General features: G+C 57.5%; 1 protein-coding gene across 3 annotated transcripts in view; it reads right to left on the bottom strand.

The window, feature by feature from the left end:
* The window catches only part of ACOT7 (acyl-CoA thioesterase 7), a 134,277-nt gene that overhangs the window by 86,294 nt on the left and 34,006 nt on the right, over positions 1–13,977 (bottom strand). For 2 of the 3 annotated variants that reach the window (XM_031016091.3, XM_031016094.3), the window contains exon 2: positions 3,358–3,475. In XM_031016091.3, the coding sequence (XP_030871951.1) occupies positions 3,358–3,475 (118 nt within the window). Of the gene's footprint in view, positions 1–3,357; positions 3,476–12,432; positions 13,001–13,977 lie in introns of those variants that run through there. The other variant, XM_055383300.2, reaches the window with a different exon arrangement.

Here is a 13,977-nt window from a genome sequence, read left to right as displayed (position 1 = left end):
AAGAGGAGAGGGCAGCGCCCTGTGGATATCTGGGGAAAGCCAGTGCAAAGGCCCAAGGCAGGAATGCACCCAGCAAGTCCGAGAAGCAGCAGAAAAGCCAATGTGGCCAGAGGGAGAGTTGAGAAAGAGACGTAGGTGAGGTCCCCGAGGCGCGCTAGGCAGAGACAGGGACTCGTGCGGACGTGCCTTTGGCTCTGGGCGAAACAGGAGATCTGGAGGGCTCTGAGCAGGCAGCACTGTGCCCTGACTCCACATCTCCCTGGCTACTGCTGGAGAACAAACCAGGCAGCAGGGACCAGCAGGGTGACCTGCCAGGAGGCTGCTGCAGTGATCAGGTGATCGGGTGATCGGGAGAGCAGCACCATTGGACCCAAAGTGGGGGTGGGCCTGGGGGGTTGTGCTCAGATCTGGACTTCCTGGAAGGTAGAGCAGTGGGATCTGCTCCCAGAGCCTCATGAGTGTGGGAGGGAGAGAGGCCGACAGAGGCTCCAGGCTTTGAGCCTGAGCACCGGGGGGCTGCAGAGACCATTTACTGAGGGGAGGGAGGCTGGGAGAAGCAAGCCTGGGGCAAGGACAGGAGTGTCGTTTTTTTGCACATCAAGGCCAAGCAGGCCAAGTAGGCATCCAGATGGGCTGGCCAAGAGGCCCCAGCCAGAGACAGAACCTTGGGACTTCCAGCCACAGACTGGAAGGCACCACCAGGGGAGTGTGGATGCGGGGGTCCCCTGCCCCACCCAGAGCCCCAGCAAAGCCCTTCTAGGCACTGGGACTGTTCTCACCCCCACGCCCTAGGGCTGCCTGGAACTCAGAGACCCCCTCCTAAGCCTAGAATTTCTGGATTACCATCCTGGGGACCAGCCTCCCAGAGGCTTCTCCAAGCCAACGTGTCAAAACTGTCCCTCCAGCAGCCCCGGATCCGGAGAAGGAGCAAGGAGGGGCAAGTGTTCAAAGCACAGGTTCGAGGCATAGTCACAGCTCAGACCTACCATCTGCCTCCCCAGGTGGCCTCAAGCAAGTGTTCAATCTCTCTGTACCTCAGTTTCCTTATCTATGCAACTGGGATAATAAAAATAACAACAGCAGCTGGGCGCAGTGGCTCACGCCTGTAATCCCAGCACTTTGTGAGGCCAACGTGGGCAGATCACTTGAAGTCAGGAGTTTGAGATCAGCCTGGCCAACACGGTGAAACCCCATCTCTACTAAAAATACAAAAAAATTAGCCAGGTGTGGTTGTACACGCCTGTAATCCCAGCTGCTCGGGATGCTGAGGCAGGAGAATCGCTTGAACCTGGGAGGCAGACGTTGCAGTGAGCCGGGATCGCACCATTGTACTCCAGCCTGGGTGACAGAGTGAGACTCTGTCTCAGAAAAACAAAACAAAACAAAACAAGAACAGCCACCTCTCCGGGGTGTTGTGAGGATTCCATGAGCTAAACTTTAGCTCCTGAAGCATTCTGGAGCTTTGCAGAATGCCAAGTGCTGACCAAATGGCAGCAAAATAATTCCACGATTCTGAGTGACAGCATCACCCTCTGGCCTCCCAAGCCCCTCCTTCATCTTTCCTCCCCATCTTGGGGACTTTTCCTTCCCTGTGTCCATGCTCTCCTGCCAGGGACCCTCACTGTCTCTCTCTGGAAGGGTGCAACAGCAACTTGGGACTTGGCCCTCACCGCTGCCCCAGGCTCTCAGGCTCAGGCCCACCCTCCCCACAGCCACCAGAGGGTGCTCTCTGAACGTGACTGAGCTGCACCGGAGCCTCGGGTCCAAAGAATCAATCTACCCCCAGCCCAGCCAGCGAGCCCCTCCTAAACCAGGCGCTGCCAGCAAACCCACTCCTGAACCTGTACCACACGACATCCCCCACATCCACGTCCAACCATCCGCACTTACTGTGGCTTGGTTCATTCTACATATGCACACACACACATGCATACACAGAGACACACACACACACACACACACACACACACACACAGCTTCCACTCCTCCACTGAAACACACCCTGCCCACTGTTCCAGGCTGAATGCATGTGCCATGCTCTGCATGGCTGTCCCCCCCGCAAAATCCCTGTGTTGAAATCCTAACCCCCAAGGGAATGGTAGTAGAAGGCAGGGTCTTTGGGAGGTGATGAGAGAATGGGGACAGAGCCCTCACAAATGGGATTAGTGTCCTTATAAAAGGGCCTGAGAGAGCCACCCCTACCAAGCGAGGACACACAGGAAGTGATGTGACATCTATGAACCAGGAAACAAACGGGCCCTCAACAGACACGAAATCTGCCGGCACCCTGATCCTGGACTTCCAGCCTCCAGGGCTGTGAGAAATGCATTTCCATTGTTCACAAGCCAGCAGGCTGTGGTCTTAGTTCCGGCAGCCCAGGCTGACAGAGCCAGCAGCCACTTCCTGCATCTCAACAGTGCGGCTCAGAGCTCACAGTGCCTCCGCTGGTCCCTGGTCTCTGACGCGGCTTCCGCTTGGCCTCTTGATAGAGTGGCATCATGCCCATGCCCATGGTGGGGACCTGCACCTCACACTCCCACTCTCCAAGCTGGGGCTGAGTCTTCCTCCTCTCTGCCTCCCTGGAGGCCACAGAAGGTGTGCTGACCGAGCCCCATAGTGCAGAGGCTGCAGCTGCGGCACCAAGGCAGACGCCCTGTCCTCAGCACCCAAGGGCTGGCTTCCCCCCAACAGCCGACCTTCAGAGAAAATGTCCCCTCCCCAGGGCTGGGGATGGCTGAATGTCCTACAGCAGCCCTGAGGTTGACACTAGACACCGTGCCCCTTGTCCCCAGCTTTAGGGTCACAGGGCCCTCCCGAGCTGCACAATTTTGGGGCAGGTGGAGAGCTGCTCCCATTGTGGGCACAGTGGTACCAGGCCTGTGAGCTTCAAAGCCAGGAAGTGGCCAAGTCACAGAGAGCCATGGCACTTGCCATGGTGCCATGGCCACCAGGGTTGGTCAGGGCAGAGGTGGGACCTCCCCTACATCTGCTGTCTGGCCTCTTATGTCTCAGCTGTTGGTCATCACAATAAACTCCACCCCACGGAGGCGGGGCATGCTTCTGATCAGGGCCAGGTTGGCGGGGGACTCGGCATGGCGGGGAGTGGTGGAGGGAGGGCCTGTCAGCTTGCTTGACGCTTCATCTCTGGTGGGTTCCTACACCTCCTGGCTGAGGCCAAAACCAAGCATAGCTCTGAGGGTCCGGTGCAGAACTGCTTGGGCCACTTCTCCCACAGTTCCCAAGGCCCAGTGCACAAGGGGAGGGAAGGCTGCAGGCCTGGCTCCCTGGGGAACTCCTGTCCTGAACTCACACTGGTGCGGCCTCCAGGACCCAGAGGTATGGGGCCCAGACCCTTACCCCGTTCTGGCTGTTGCAATGCCGGGTGCTGATGATGGCACCTGCCTCCTCGATCATCTTCAGGATGGTTCCCCCGTGGACATTGCCGGCCACGTTGGCATCATCTGGCCGCATGATCCTAGGGCAGAGGAGAAGCAGGATGAGGCCTCTGGAGAGGATGCCGTTTGTGCAACAGTGACAATCCAAAGAGGGGAGAAGGTCCCCAAAGGGCTCAATGGCTCCCGGAGGAAAGAGAACCTTCCCCATGTTTGGGCTCTTCCTAGGTGGTGTGTTCGTCAGGGTGGGGCGCCACCTGCCAGGCCACGGAAGGGGCCCTGAGATGCTGTTTCCATGAGAGAGAAGGAGGGCAGAGGGGCACTTTCTCCCCCTGAAGCCACATGTCCCTGGACTGCCCTGGCAGGGAACGGCTGATGGTGAAGACCTTTAAGCAAAGCCACAGGGCAGGGAGGTGGTGACTCAGCCCTTGGGGTTCCCAGTGACCAACACACAGACTGTGACCCTAGGAGCAAATTCCCGGGACCACCACCACCCCCGTCAGGAGTCCCAGAGAAGCCAGGTAGCCACGGCTGTTCTGAGAACTAAACATGAGTCGCAGCTTCAAGACCCCAGGCCCTGTCAGCAGGTGAGCGCCTGCCCACTGCGCGCTAAGCTCCTCTGTGGGTCCCGGGGGCAGTGTGGAATCAGGCCCTGGATTGAGGGCAGGGAGCTCTCCCAGGTCAGAAGGAATGGAAATGCCACCTCACTTCCCCAAAGAGGAACAACTTCATCCTTGCCGCGAGCAGCCGGCAGTGTGGGAGCTCCACGAAATCTCTGGAATCCCAACAAACCAGCTTGGCAGTCCTGCCAGGGCAAGTTGCCTGGCACCTTCCCAGACAGCACCCAGCTGATGAAAGCCGCCTTCACAGGCCAAGGCCTGGAGACGAGTGACAGGCAGCGGGCACAGGTCCAGGGTCCAGCATCCACCTGCAGCTTGTGTAGCCTGCCCAGCCTTGCTGGCCAGTGTGGGGGCCCCAGAAGCAGCGTCTCCCCAGGTCTGCATCTCCTCTCTGCTTCTCTAGCAGCTCCAAAGCTGAGCAAGTCACTCTCCGAGAGCGTTCCTGGCTCTGGCTCTTACTTGCTAGGTAACCTGGGCAAGCTGTCAGAACCCTCACTCCTCCATGTGCTCATCTGTACAATGGGTAGAATGACAGCACTGCCTCGCCTAACTGTGGGAGATCACGCAGATCGCACACTCACTCCACAACAGCGCTGGCAGACACATGGTACACAGTAGATAGTCCACACGTTAACTAGGAGAATTTTTCCCTCTTCGGTAAGTATTTAGCTAACTTGGTTGGAAGCTCCAAGAAACCTAACATCTGGCCACAGGATGCCACTTCTGGAGCAAATGACCACGGATGTCCCCCAGCGACCCATAGCTGCCCATCCCCAGTGTCACCCCTCCACCCTGGGTGAGAGTCTATTATGCAAACCAGGGCCCACTTAGGCCAACTGGCTTCTGGCTCTGAGGTCAGGCAGGGCCCAAGGTTCCGCAGGAGGCTCATGGACAGTTGCCTGTGGAGCGGCCGGCACGGTGTGACACAGTGGCCGGGGCATCCCCAGAGCACACAAGAAACCTCATTTGGCTTCTCAAGTGTTCATTTTAAAACGCCTTTGTTTTTAAAAATTGAACTTACTCTATGAAAGGTTTTTGGGCTTTTTTTGTCTGAGTTATGAGATAGCCAATTATAAGTCACAAAATGATTCTATCAGCCTCTTCCCTTTGTTTTCCACTTAGTAGGAAGGGCCTTCCCCGCACCAGCTGCAGTGGGCAGAGGGTCACTTTCCACACAGGCCTGTCCTGGGGGCACTAGCCAAGGCTGTGGGTGGGTGCGGAGAGCAGGGCCCAGCTCCTGGTTCTAGAGCAGTGAGGAAACATCAGCCCAGCATTTCCCAGGAGCAGCAGAGCCAGCCTCCAGAGCAGCCTGAATGACTGCTGCAGGCCTCACTTTGCCTGTCTGTGAAGTGGAGCCACACACAGCAGGCTGGCCCCCAGGAATGACACAAGGCCAGGGAGAGAAGATGCGGGCCAAGGGCTGCAGAGCAGCGGAGGAAGTGCTTTCATGCGGTGGGCACTGGAGACAGGACAGATAAGCGGGTAGCCTTTAAGACAGAAGACCAGGAACAGTGCCTGAGGCCCCGAGGAAGAGCCTGGAGCCACCTGGCAACAAAGTGAGGACTTGGCACTTGGCGCTGTGCCATCAGGAGTACATGCCAGGAACTGCAGACCGCACACCAGCTGGCTACCACGGGCCTGGCTGCCTTTCTTCGGCACCTTGGGTCCTGCACCAAGGACCATCCTAACTGCCCAACTGACCACCCAGGAAGCCAGCCCCTGCCCTCAAGGTCAGACACAACCCTCTCCCCTACAGGACCTTACCCCTGCCTCGGGACTGTGCTGTCACCTCCAATGCACAAGGCTCAAAGCCCAACTCACTTACCCCTTCTCCCTTGCCCCAAATCAGACACCTTCCCTCCAAGCCGGGGCAACCAGTGAGTCCCAGCCTCAGCTGGGATTCCTTCCCATCCTGCATATCACCACCAGCTGCTCCACACCTGGCCCCTCCCTCTTCCCCTCCCCACCTCCCTCATTCCTTCCAAACAGCTCAGGAACCGCTGGACCCAGCCAGCCTCCAGGACCCATAAACAGCTCTGTCACTCTCTCAGGCCCCGCCCCATGGCCTGGCCAAGGCCAACCGTGTCCATCCCAGGACAGGGTCATGACTGCCTCCGTCTAAAGGCAGGCAGGGGTGAGAGCCAGGGAGCCAGGGGAGCCAGGGAAGCTGCTGCCTCTCACTGGAGACTTCGTTTTCCCATTTTTTTTTTTTTTTGAGACGGAGTCTCGCTCTGTCTCCCAGGCTGGAGTGCAGTGGCACAATCTTGGCTCACTGCAAGCTCCGCCTCCTGGGTTCACGCCTCCTGGGTTCTCCTGCCTCAGCCTCCCGAGTAGCTGGGACTACAGGCGCCCGCCACCACGCCCGGCTAATTTTTTGTATTTTTTAGTAAAGAAGGGGTTTCACTGTGTTAGCCAGGATGGTCTTGATCTCCTGACCTCGTGATCCCATTTCTAATAAAGACACGGGTACCGAAAGCACTTCATGTTCCTCTTTACTATTTTTTTGTTTGTTTTTTGAGACAGGGTCTCATTCTGTCACCCAGGCTGGAGTGCAGTGGCACAATCTTGGCTCACTGCAACCTCCATCTCCTGGGTTCAAGCGATTCCCCTGCCTCAGCCTTCCGAGTAAGTGGGATTACAAGCATGCACCACCATGCCTGGCTAAATTTTGTATTTTTACTAGAGACAGGGTTTTGCCATGTTGGCCAGGCTGTCTCAAATTCCTGACCTCAGGTGATCCTAAAGTGCTGGGATTACAGGTGTGAGCCACCGCACCCAGCCCCTCTTTACTATTAAAAAACTGAAATACAGGCTGGGCGCAGTGGCTACTAGGAGGCTGAGGTAGGAGGATCACTTGAGCCTGGGAAGAGTACATTGCAGTGAGCCACAACTGCACCACTGCACTCAAGCCTGGGCAACAGAGTGAGATGCTGTCTCCAAAGAAAAAAGAAAAATTGAAATATATTTGGCTGCCGGGCGCGGTGGCTCACACCTGTAATCCCAGCACTTACAGAGGCCGAGGCAGGGGCGGATCACTTGAGGTCAGGAGTTCAGGACTTGCCTGGCCAAAATGGCAAAACCCCATCTCTACTAAAAATACAAAAAATAGCAGGGCGTGGTGGTACACACCTGTAATCCTAGCTAGTCAGGAGGCTGAGGCAGGAGAATTGTTTGAACCTGAAAGGCAGAGGTTGCAGTGGGCTGAGATCATGCCACTGCACTCCAGCCTGGGTGACAGAGTGAGACTTTGTCTCAAAAGAAAAAAGAAAATACATTTGTCTATCTCTAGGATTCCTGGGGTTAAAAATTATCTAAAAATAAAGAAAGACACAGACCAGCTCGGGCAACGGCACAGGCCTGGCCCAGTTCTGGAGGACTGTTTACTGCTGAGTCTGACATGTTATTCCTCCCCCAGCCCCCAACACGCTAATCCTGCACTTCTTCTCCCTCCTCTGACCCCAGAAACTTCAAGGAAAGAAAGAAAGCTGCCCAAGGTGGGACCTTTCCTACGTGGCTGACTTCTTTCTCTGGGCCTGGCCCCAAACATCCCCCGCTCTATCTTCCGCCTGCCGGGTCCTGGCAGCCAGTGGCCCGGGCTGACTGCAGGTCTGGAATGTCACCCGGGCCCACAGCCCCGCCCTTTTTCTGTTCCAGCTGCTCCTGTCCCAGATCAGAACCATGTCTGTCCAGTCCTTGTAGCATGAGTGGCGGGTGCCGGGGCCCAAGGCTAATGGACGCAGATGCTGCCAACCCACTCTCAGCCACCCCACTCCCGGCCGGTGTCCCCTCTGGAGGTGGCACCCAGCTGATGACAAGGGCTCTGAGGAAGCTGAGCACACATGGGTCAAGGAGCCACTCCCAGAAGGGCGCCACCCCACCTAATCTCTGGGAAAGCTTCCCAGAGGAAGTGACACCTTGGCCAAGTCCTGAAGGGTGAGCCAGGAGCAGAGGTCTGAGAAGGCTACAAGGAGAGGGAATGTTCAGGGCCCAAGGCCAGGAGTGCCCAGTGAGCTCCAGAAACAGAAAGCAACCCCACAAAGCTGGCGCATGGCCCAAAAGGGGGTGAAGAAGAGATGGCCTGAGACAGGGACGCAGCTGTCATGCAGGGCCTCAGGGCTGAGACAAAGTCTGGATCCATCCTGAAAGGAGGGGAGGCTGGGGAGGCTGAAGTCCAGGAACCACACAATCAGACACTGTTTGGGGAGGTCACCTCCCATGGCCTCTGCACTGGCCTCACCCCCCGTGGCTGCTGCACTGGCCTCTAGCCCCCCCATGGCCTCTACACTGGCCTCTAGCCCCCCCATGGCCTCAGCACTGGCCTCTCACCCCCTATGGCCTCTGCACTGGCCTCTTGTTCCCCCCATGGCCTCTGCACTACCCCTCACCCCCCATGGCCTCTGCACTTGCCTCTTGCCTTGGCTGAGATCCTAACTGGCCCTGACTGCACAGCCCCAGGAGTGACTCTTCCTAAGCAGGAGTCTAGCCAAGTCACTCCCTTATCCATACCTTCCAGGGCCTTTCCAATCTACAGAATAAAGACTCAATCTCCTAGTAAGGCATCTGGAGCTCTCGGGGATTGGGAACTTTTCCGCCTCAACTCTCACTGCCCTGCGGGGCTCCGAGCTGCACCTGCCAGAGCACTGCTGCTTAGCAGGCACGCCTGGCCCTTCCCACCGTTCTACCTGTCCCAGCAACGCCTGACCCACCCTTTGTGAAGGACAGGGAACCATTCACAAATAGGGGAGTGTAAGCGAATACCCACTCACAGAGGGCACCCGGCACCACCCACCCAAACCCCAGATGCACAGGGACACCATGACCCAGGATTCCACTCCCAGAAATTTACCCCACAGCTGTTTCCACACACGGTTAAACGAAGCATGTGCAAGGGTACTCACTGCACAGCCGTGTATAACGCAGGACATGGGCCAGCGCCGAGATGTCCACATAAGGACATAAAAGCAACAGCCACACATTGGAATATTGCTCAGCCTTGCCCGAGGAGTAGGAACCTTCTCAGAGACCAGCTGTCAGGTGAAAAACAGCAAGGCACAGAGCCATGGGAGCAAGGTGACCACCTGGGGCGCAGGGACAACCATTCCAGGAAGGAGGTGTGAGAAACCAGAGGCCTCCATGGCTCCCAGAGGAAGAAACTAGCTACTGAGCAGGGACCTCGGTGAGATGCCTGTGTCTTTTGGATGCCTTTAAACCATCTCAACCCTTTCAAATTAATAAGCGTTCTTTGCAAATGCTTCAAGGCACAGCCCAAAACTCAGATCTCATCACACCAGAGGCCGGCCAGCACTCATCCCAAGAGCACCTACAGCAGCGGCCCTGGGGTCCAGCCCACGTCCTCGCAGCACAGCCCGAGCCTGTTCCGCAGCGGGAGTGAGGCGCCTGGAACAATTGAGGGGAGCCTGGCAGGGAGGGGAGCCGCTCCTGTCCCCTGGCCTCACCTTGAGGGCTGGCCATGCCTCCTGTGCCCTGAGGTCCTCTCGAGGTGGAGTCCCACCTAAGCCACACGGAGCCTGAGTACCGGGTTGAATTGTGTCCCCCAAAAGATGTGTTTGAGAACGAACCCCCAGAAACTATGAATGTCACCTTACTTGGAAAGAGTTCTTTGCATCCAAATACAATCAAGATGAGGTCGCCGTGCCTTAGGGAGGGCCCTAACCCAATGACTGGTGTCCTTATAGGAACAGGGAAGTCTCGACATGAGACACAGGAGGGCCAGGTGAAGATGAAGGCAGAGACGGGAGCAGCCTCCCGTCAAACCTTCGGGAGCGTGGCCCTGCCCACCACTGGTCTCCAGCCTGAGGAAACTGCTTCCGGTTGTCACCTGCCACCTGGTTTGTGGCCATGCCCGGAGGTCTCTGATGCTCCCAAAGAAAGCAGCACTGAGTGGCACAGGGGAGCCCCGAGGCAGCAGCGGCAGCACCCTCAGCACCCTCAGCCCTTCCCAGCACCTTCAGCCCAGCTCAGCACCCTCAGCCCCGCTCAGCACCCTCAGCCCCACTCAGCACCCTCAGCCCAGCTCAGCACCCTCAGCCCTGCTCAGCACCTGCCACCCACACCTGGCCAGCCCTGGACAGGCCCCTGTGCGGTGACCTTGGCAGCAGCCCTGCAGGGCACTGAACCCTGCCTGCCCCTTCCACAGCCCAGCACATGACCAGCTGGGAGTGTCACCAGTGTCTCTGACTCTGACACAAAAATGTCAGTGCTGGCCGAGCGCAGTGGCTCACACCTGTAATCCCAGCACTTCGGGAGGCCGAGGCGGGCGGATCATGAGGTCAGGAGTTTGAGACCAGGCTGGCCAACATGGTAAAACCCCGTCTCTACTAAAAATACAAAAAAAAAATAGCTGGGCATGGTGGCAGGCTCCTATAATCCCAGCTACTTGGGAGGCTGAGGCAGGAGAATTGTTTGAACCCAGGAGGCGGAGGTTGCAGTGAGCCGAGATCATGCCATTGCACTCCAGCCTGGGCCACAGGGTGAGACTCTGTCTCAAAAAAAAAAAAAAAGGACGACGACGACTACACTTTTGTGGCTGGACGCAGTGGCTCACGCCTGTAATCCCACACTTTGGGAGCTGAGGCAGGTGGATCACCTGAGGTCAGGAGTTTGAGACCAACCTGACCAACATGGAGAAACCCCGTCTCTACTAAAAATACAAAATTAGCCAACCATGGTGGCACATGCCTGTAATCCCAGCTACCTGGGAGGTTGAGGCAGGAGAATCGCTTAAACCCAAGAAGCGAAGGTTGTGGTGAGCCAAGATCGCACCATTGCACTCCAGCCTGGGCAACAAGAGCGAAACTCCGCCTCAAAAAAAAAAAAAAAAAAAAAAGTCAGTGCTAAAATGAAAACATTACTACATGAAACCCAGGGTAACCAGGGGTAGGTGAGCCTTGCTTCCTTTACTCCACGGTGGAAGCTAAAGTGCCCACCTGAAGGTGCACAGCCAGGTAAGGGTCTGGGGTATAGGCGGGTCAGGCCCACACGGGGCCTGCAGGGCAGGCGGCTCATTACCGCCCCCTTCTGACAAAGGCCTCAAACCAGAGGTCAAGCACCAGGTGCGTGTGCTCCACCCTCACCTCAGCTGGAAAGCTGGGTGGGACAAAGGTGTCTGGGCAGACTGTCCCCAGTCATAGGGCTGCAGCTGCCACTCATGGCTGGGGGCCACCACCTGGGGCCTGCAGACACTCGGAGCTTCCTTCAGGAGCTCAGCAGAGGCTGCCTTGGCCAGGAGTAGACAAGGGACAGGGGTTGCCCTTCCTGGAAGGAAAGGAGAAGCGGGTCTCCTTATGGCATGGGGGGCGGGGGCCTCACACCAGGCAGCCCTGAGGGACAAAACAGGCATGTGGATGAGCGTGGGGCCTCAAAGTCCAGGCACAGGCACACGTAAATGCCTCCTCTTTCCATGGGGGGACTCTGCCAAACGGAAGCTCAAGCAGCCCTGCTTCTCCTCTTTTTTTGAGAGGGAGTCTCGCTCTGTCACCCAGGCTGGAATGCAGTGGCGTGATCTTGGCTCTCTGCAACCTCCACCTCCCGGGTTCAAGTGATTCTCCTACCTCAGCCTCCCAAGTAGCTGGGATTACAGGTGTGCGCCACCATGCCCGGCTAATTTTTGTATTTTTTAGTAGAGACAGGGGGTTTCACCATGTTGGCCAGGCTGGTCTTAAACTCCTGACCTGAGTTGATCCACCTGCCTCGGCCTCCCAAAGTGCTGAGATTACAGGCGTGAGTCACCGAGTCTGGCCCCTGCTTCTCCTCTTTGACTTGCTGCCTAAGGCAGTTCCGGTGAAGTCCCTTCAACCCACAGACACGCCACTGCATCTCCAGAAGAGGGAAGGGTGGGAGGAAGGGCTGTGCCAAGGAAAGTTCCAGCGGCACTTGCAGGCCCCCAAGCAGGACGGGGGAAGAGGCCAACAATGGCCCTGAGCTCCCAGCCTCCATTTTGGCCAGAGGCAGGGGACTGACCCAGGAGGCTCCTTGTGCAGCCCACAGACGTCCCCCCTCCACCACAGGTAGGAAGCTCAGCAGCGCTGGGAAACCGCAGCAAACCCAGCCCAGCTGGAGGGAGAAGAGGGAAGCCACAGGAGCAAGGCTGGAAAGAAAACCAGGTGCTTTCCTCCCTGGGGACTAGAGCAGGAAAGGGAGTGCCCTGGTCCGTCAGGGGACCCCAGCTCACCCAGGCCTGCACTTCCTGTCCCAGCTTCAGCTGACCACCTAATCTTGGGGGTCAGTAAGAGCCAGGCCGGGTGGGCGCCCTACTGCCCTTCCTGGCTGCATGACACCAGCCAAGCCTGCTGGGCACAGGGGCCGAGTCCCCTCTACCCACCCTTCCCTTCCAAATGTCCCTAAACAATCCACCCACAGTGGCCCCTGCACGGCCTAGACACGCCCATGACTGGCAGTACCTGCTCAGCTGGAAAGCCATGGTGGCTAGGACATCCCAGGATCAGATGCAGAGAAAGGCGAGGGAGCAGGGAAGCATCACAGAGTCCTTGCCTGACCCAGGACTGTCCCAGCTCCCTGCCACACCGGGCTTGGTGGGGAGCACCCCCCACCCCCAGCTTCCTGAGCTGCCCAATCTGGCCAGGAAGAGGCTGCCTCGCCAATCCAGAGCGTCTACCAGAAACCAGTCGTCATAGAAACCTTGCTTTATAAATAATTACAGAAGAAGTAATTCTGTGAGCTCTTCCGGCTGCCATGCCAGGAGATCAGGAAGGCAGAGGGGCCGCTGCTCAGCGGCCTCAGGGAGGCGGCCGTGAGGCTCTGCCTTCTCTGACAGGGCACAAGGCCCCCTAGTCTTTCTCCAGGGTCTCAGCCAAAGCCAGGTCCTGCCCCACTGCCGCCTTCTAGAGCTCCCTGAAATGTAGACAGGGGAGGAAGGTCACAGGCCAGCAAGGACTCCAGCAGGTCCAAGCCTGCATCCTGCTGATGGAGTTGGCATCTAAAGCCTGTCCCAAGGGCCAGCTCCCTGGCTGAAGCAAAGTGGACAGGCGGTCCAGCCTCCCCTCTCCTCAGGCCACACCCCTGTCCTTCCCCACTCCCCCTCTTCCTTCCCTCAACCCCCACTTCAGAGGATGCCATGCCTGTCTTGGGGCTCAGCAACTCCACCACCCTTCCTCCACTCCCGCGGGCTCTTAGGCTGCCAGCTGCCACCTGTGGGCCCTGTGCCCCCCAGCCCGTACTCTCTTCACTCTGCCTCCCCTTCTACTGGGTGTCAGGAAGAAAGAAAGAGGCCAAACAATCACAGCGGCCAGGGTGCAGGCTACAGGAGGCCCAGTGCAGGAGGCGGGATGTGTTATCACCACAACCTCCTCCAATGCTGCCCCTACCAGGGCTGCTTTCCCAGGAATCCTGTGACCAGCAAGGGAAATGGAAAGTCCCCAGCCAGAGCGCAGGCCACACAGCCTCAACCAGGCTGCACCCGCCGGCCTCTCAGGCTGGCCCCCAGCCTCTGGGCAAGTTTTGCATGTTTAGTTGTGAAAGAGAAAGTTAGGGCAGAGAGGGCTGATTAGCCCACTCCCACTGGAACAGCCAACCCTTATCAAGGCCCTTATCAAACTGCCAGAGCCTGGGCTTATTCTGTCTAACCAGCTGGCAGGCACTGAGCCTGGGAAGTCACTCTGGTAAAAGTTAAATAGGTAAATTATTACTAAAAGGATGTCCCTTCACCTATGTGCAAAAATAACAAGTCCTAAAAGGACAAGTCCTCTCGCCTACGTGCAAAAAGAAAGAAAAAGACATTTTCAGCTTACAAACCCCACACGCACTGGGTCCCACAGGGAGGCTGGTGCTGCCCCCGCCCAGGGATGCTTAATGTCTAGAAGCCAGCAAAGGAGAGGATTCTAAAGGGATCCCACCGACCCAAAATGTCTGCCCGGAGGGGAGGTCAGAGGGCTGAGTCTGGCCCAAGCCTGGCAGCTAACCCTGGCTGAAAATGACCCCTGAGCCCT

Source organism: Gorilla gorilla, chromosome 1 (assembly GCF_029281585.2).
Source record: "Gorilla gorilla gorilla isolate KB3781 chromosome 1, NHGRI_mGorGor1-v2.1_pri, whole genome shotgun sequence".
NCBI lineage: Eukaryota > Metazoa > Chordata > Mammalia > Primates > Hominidae > Gorilla > Gorilla gorilla.
Note: the sequence above shows the minus strand (reverse complement) of the source record. Positions and strands in the feature narration are given on the sequence as shown.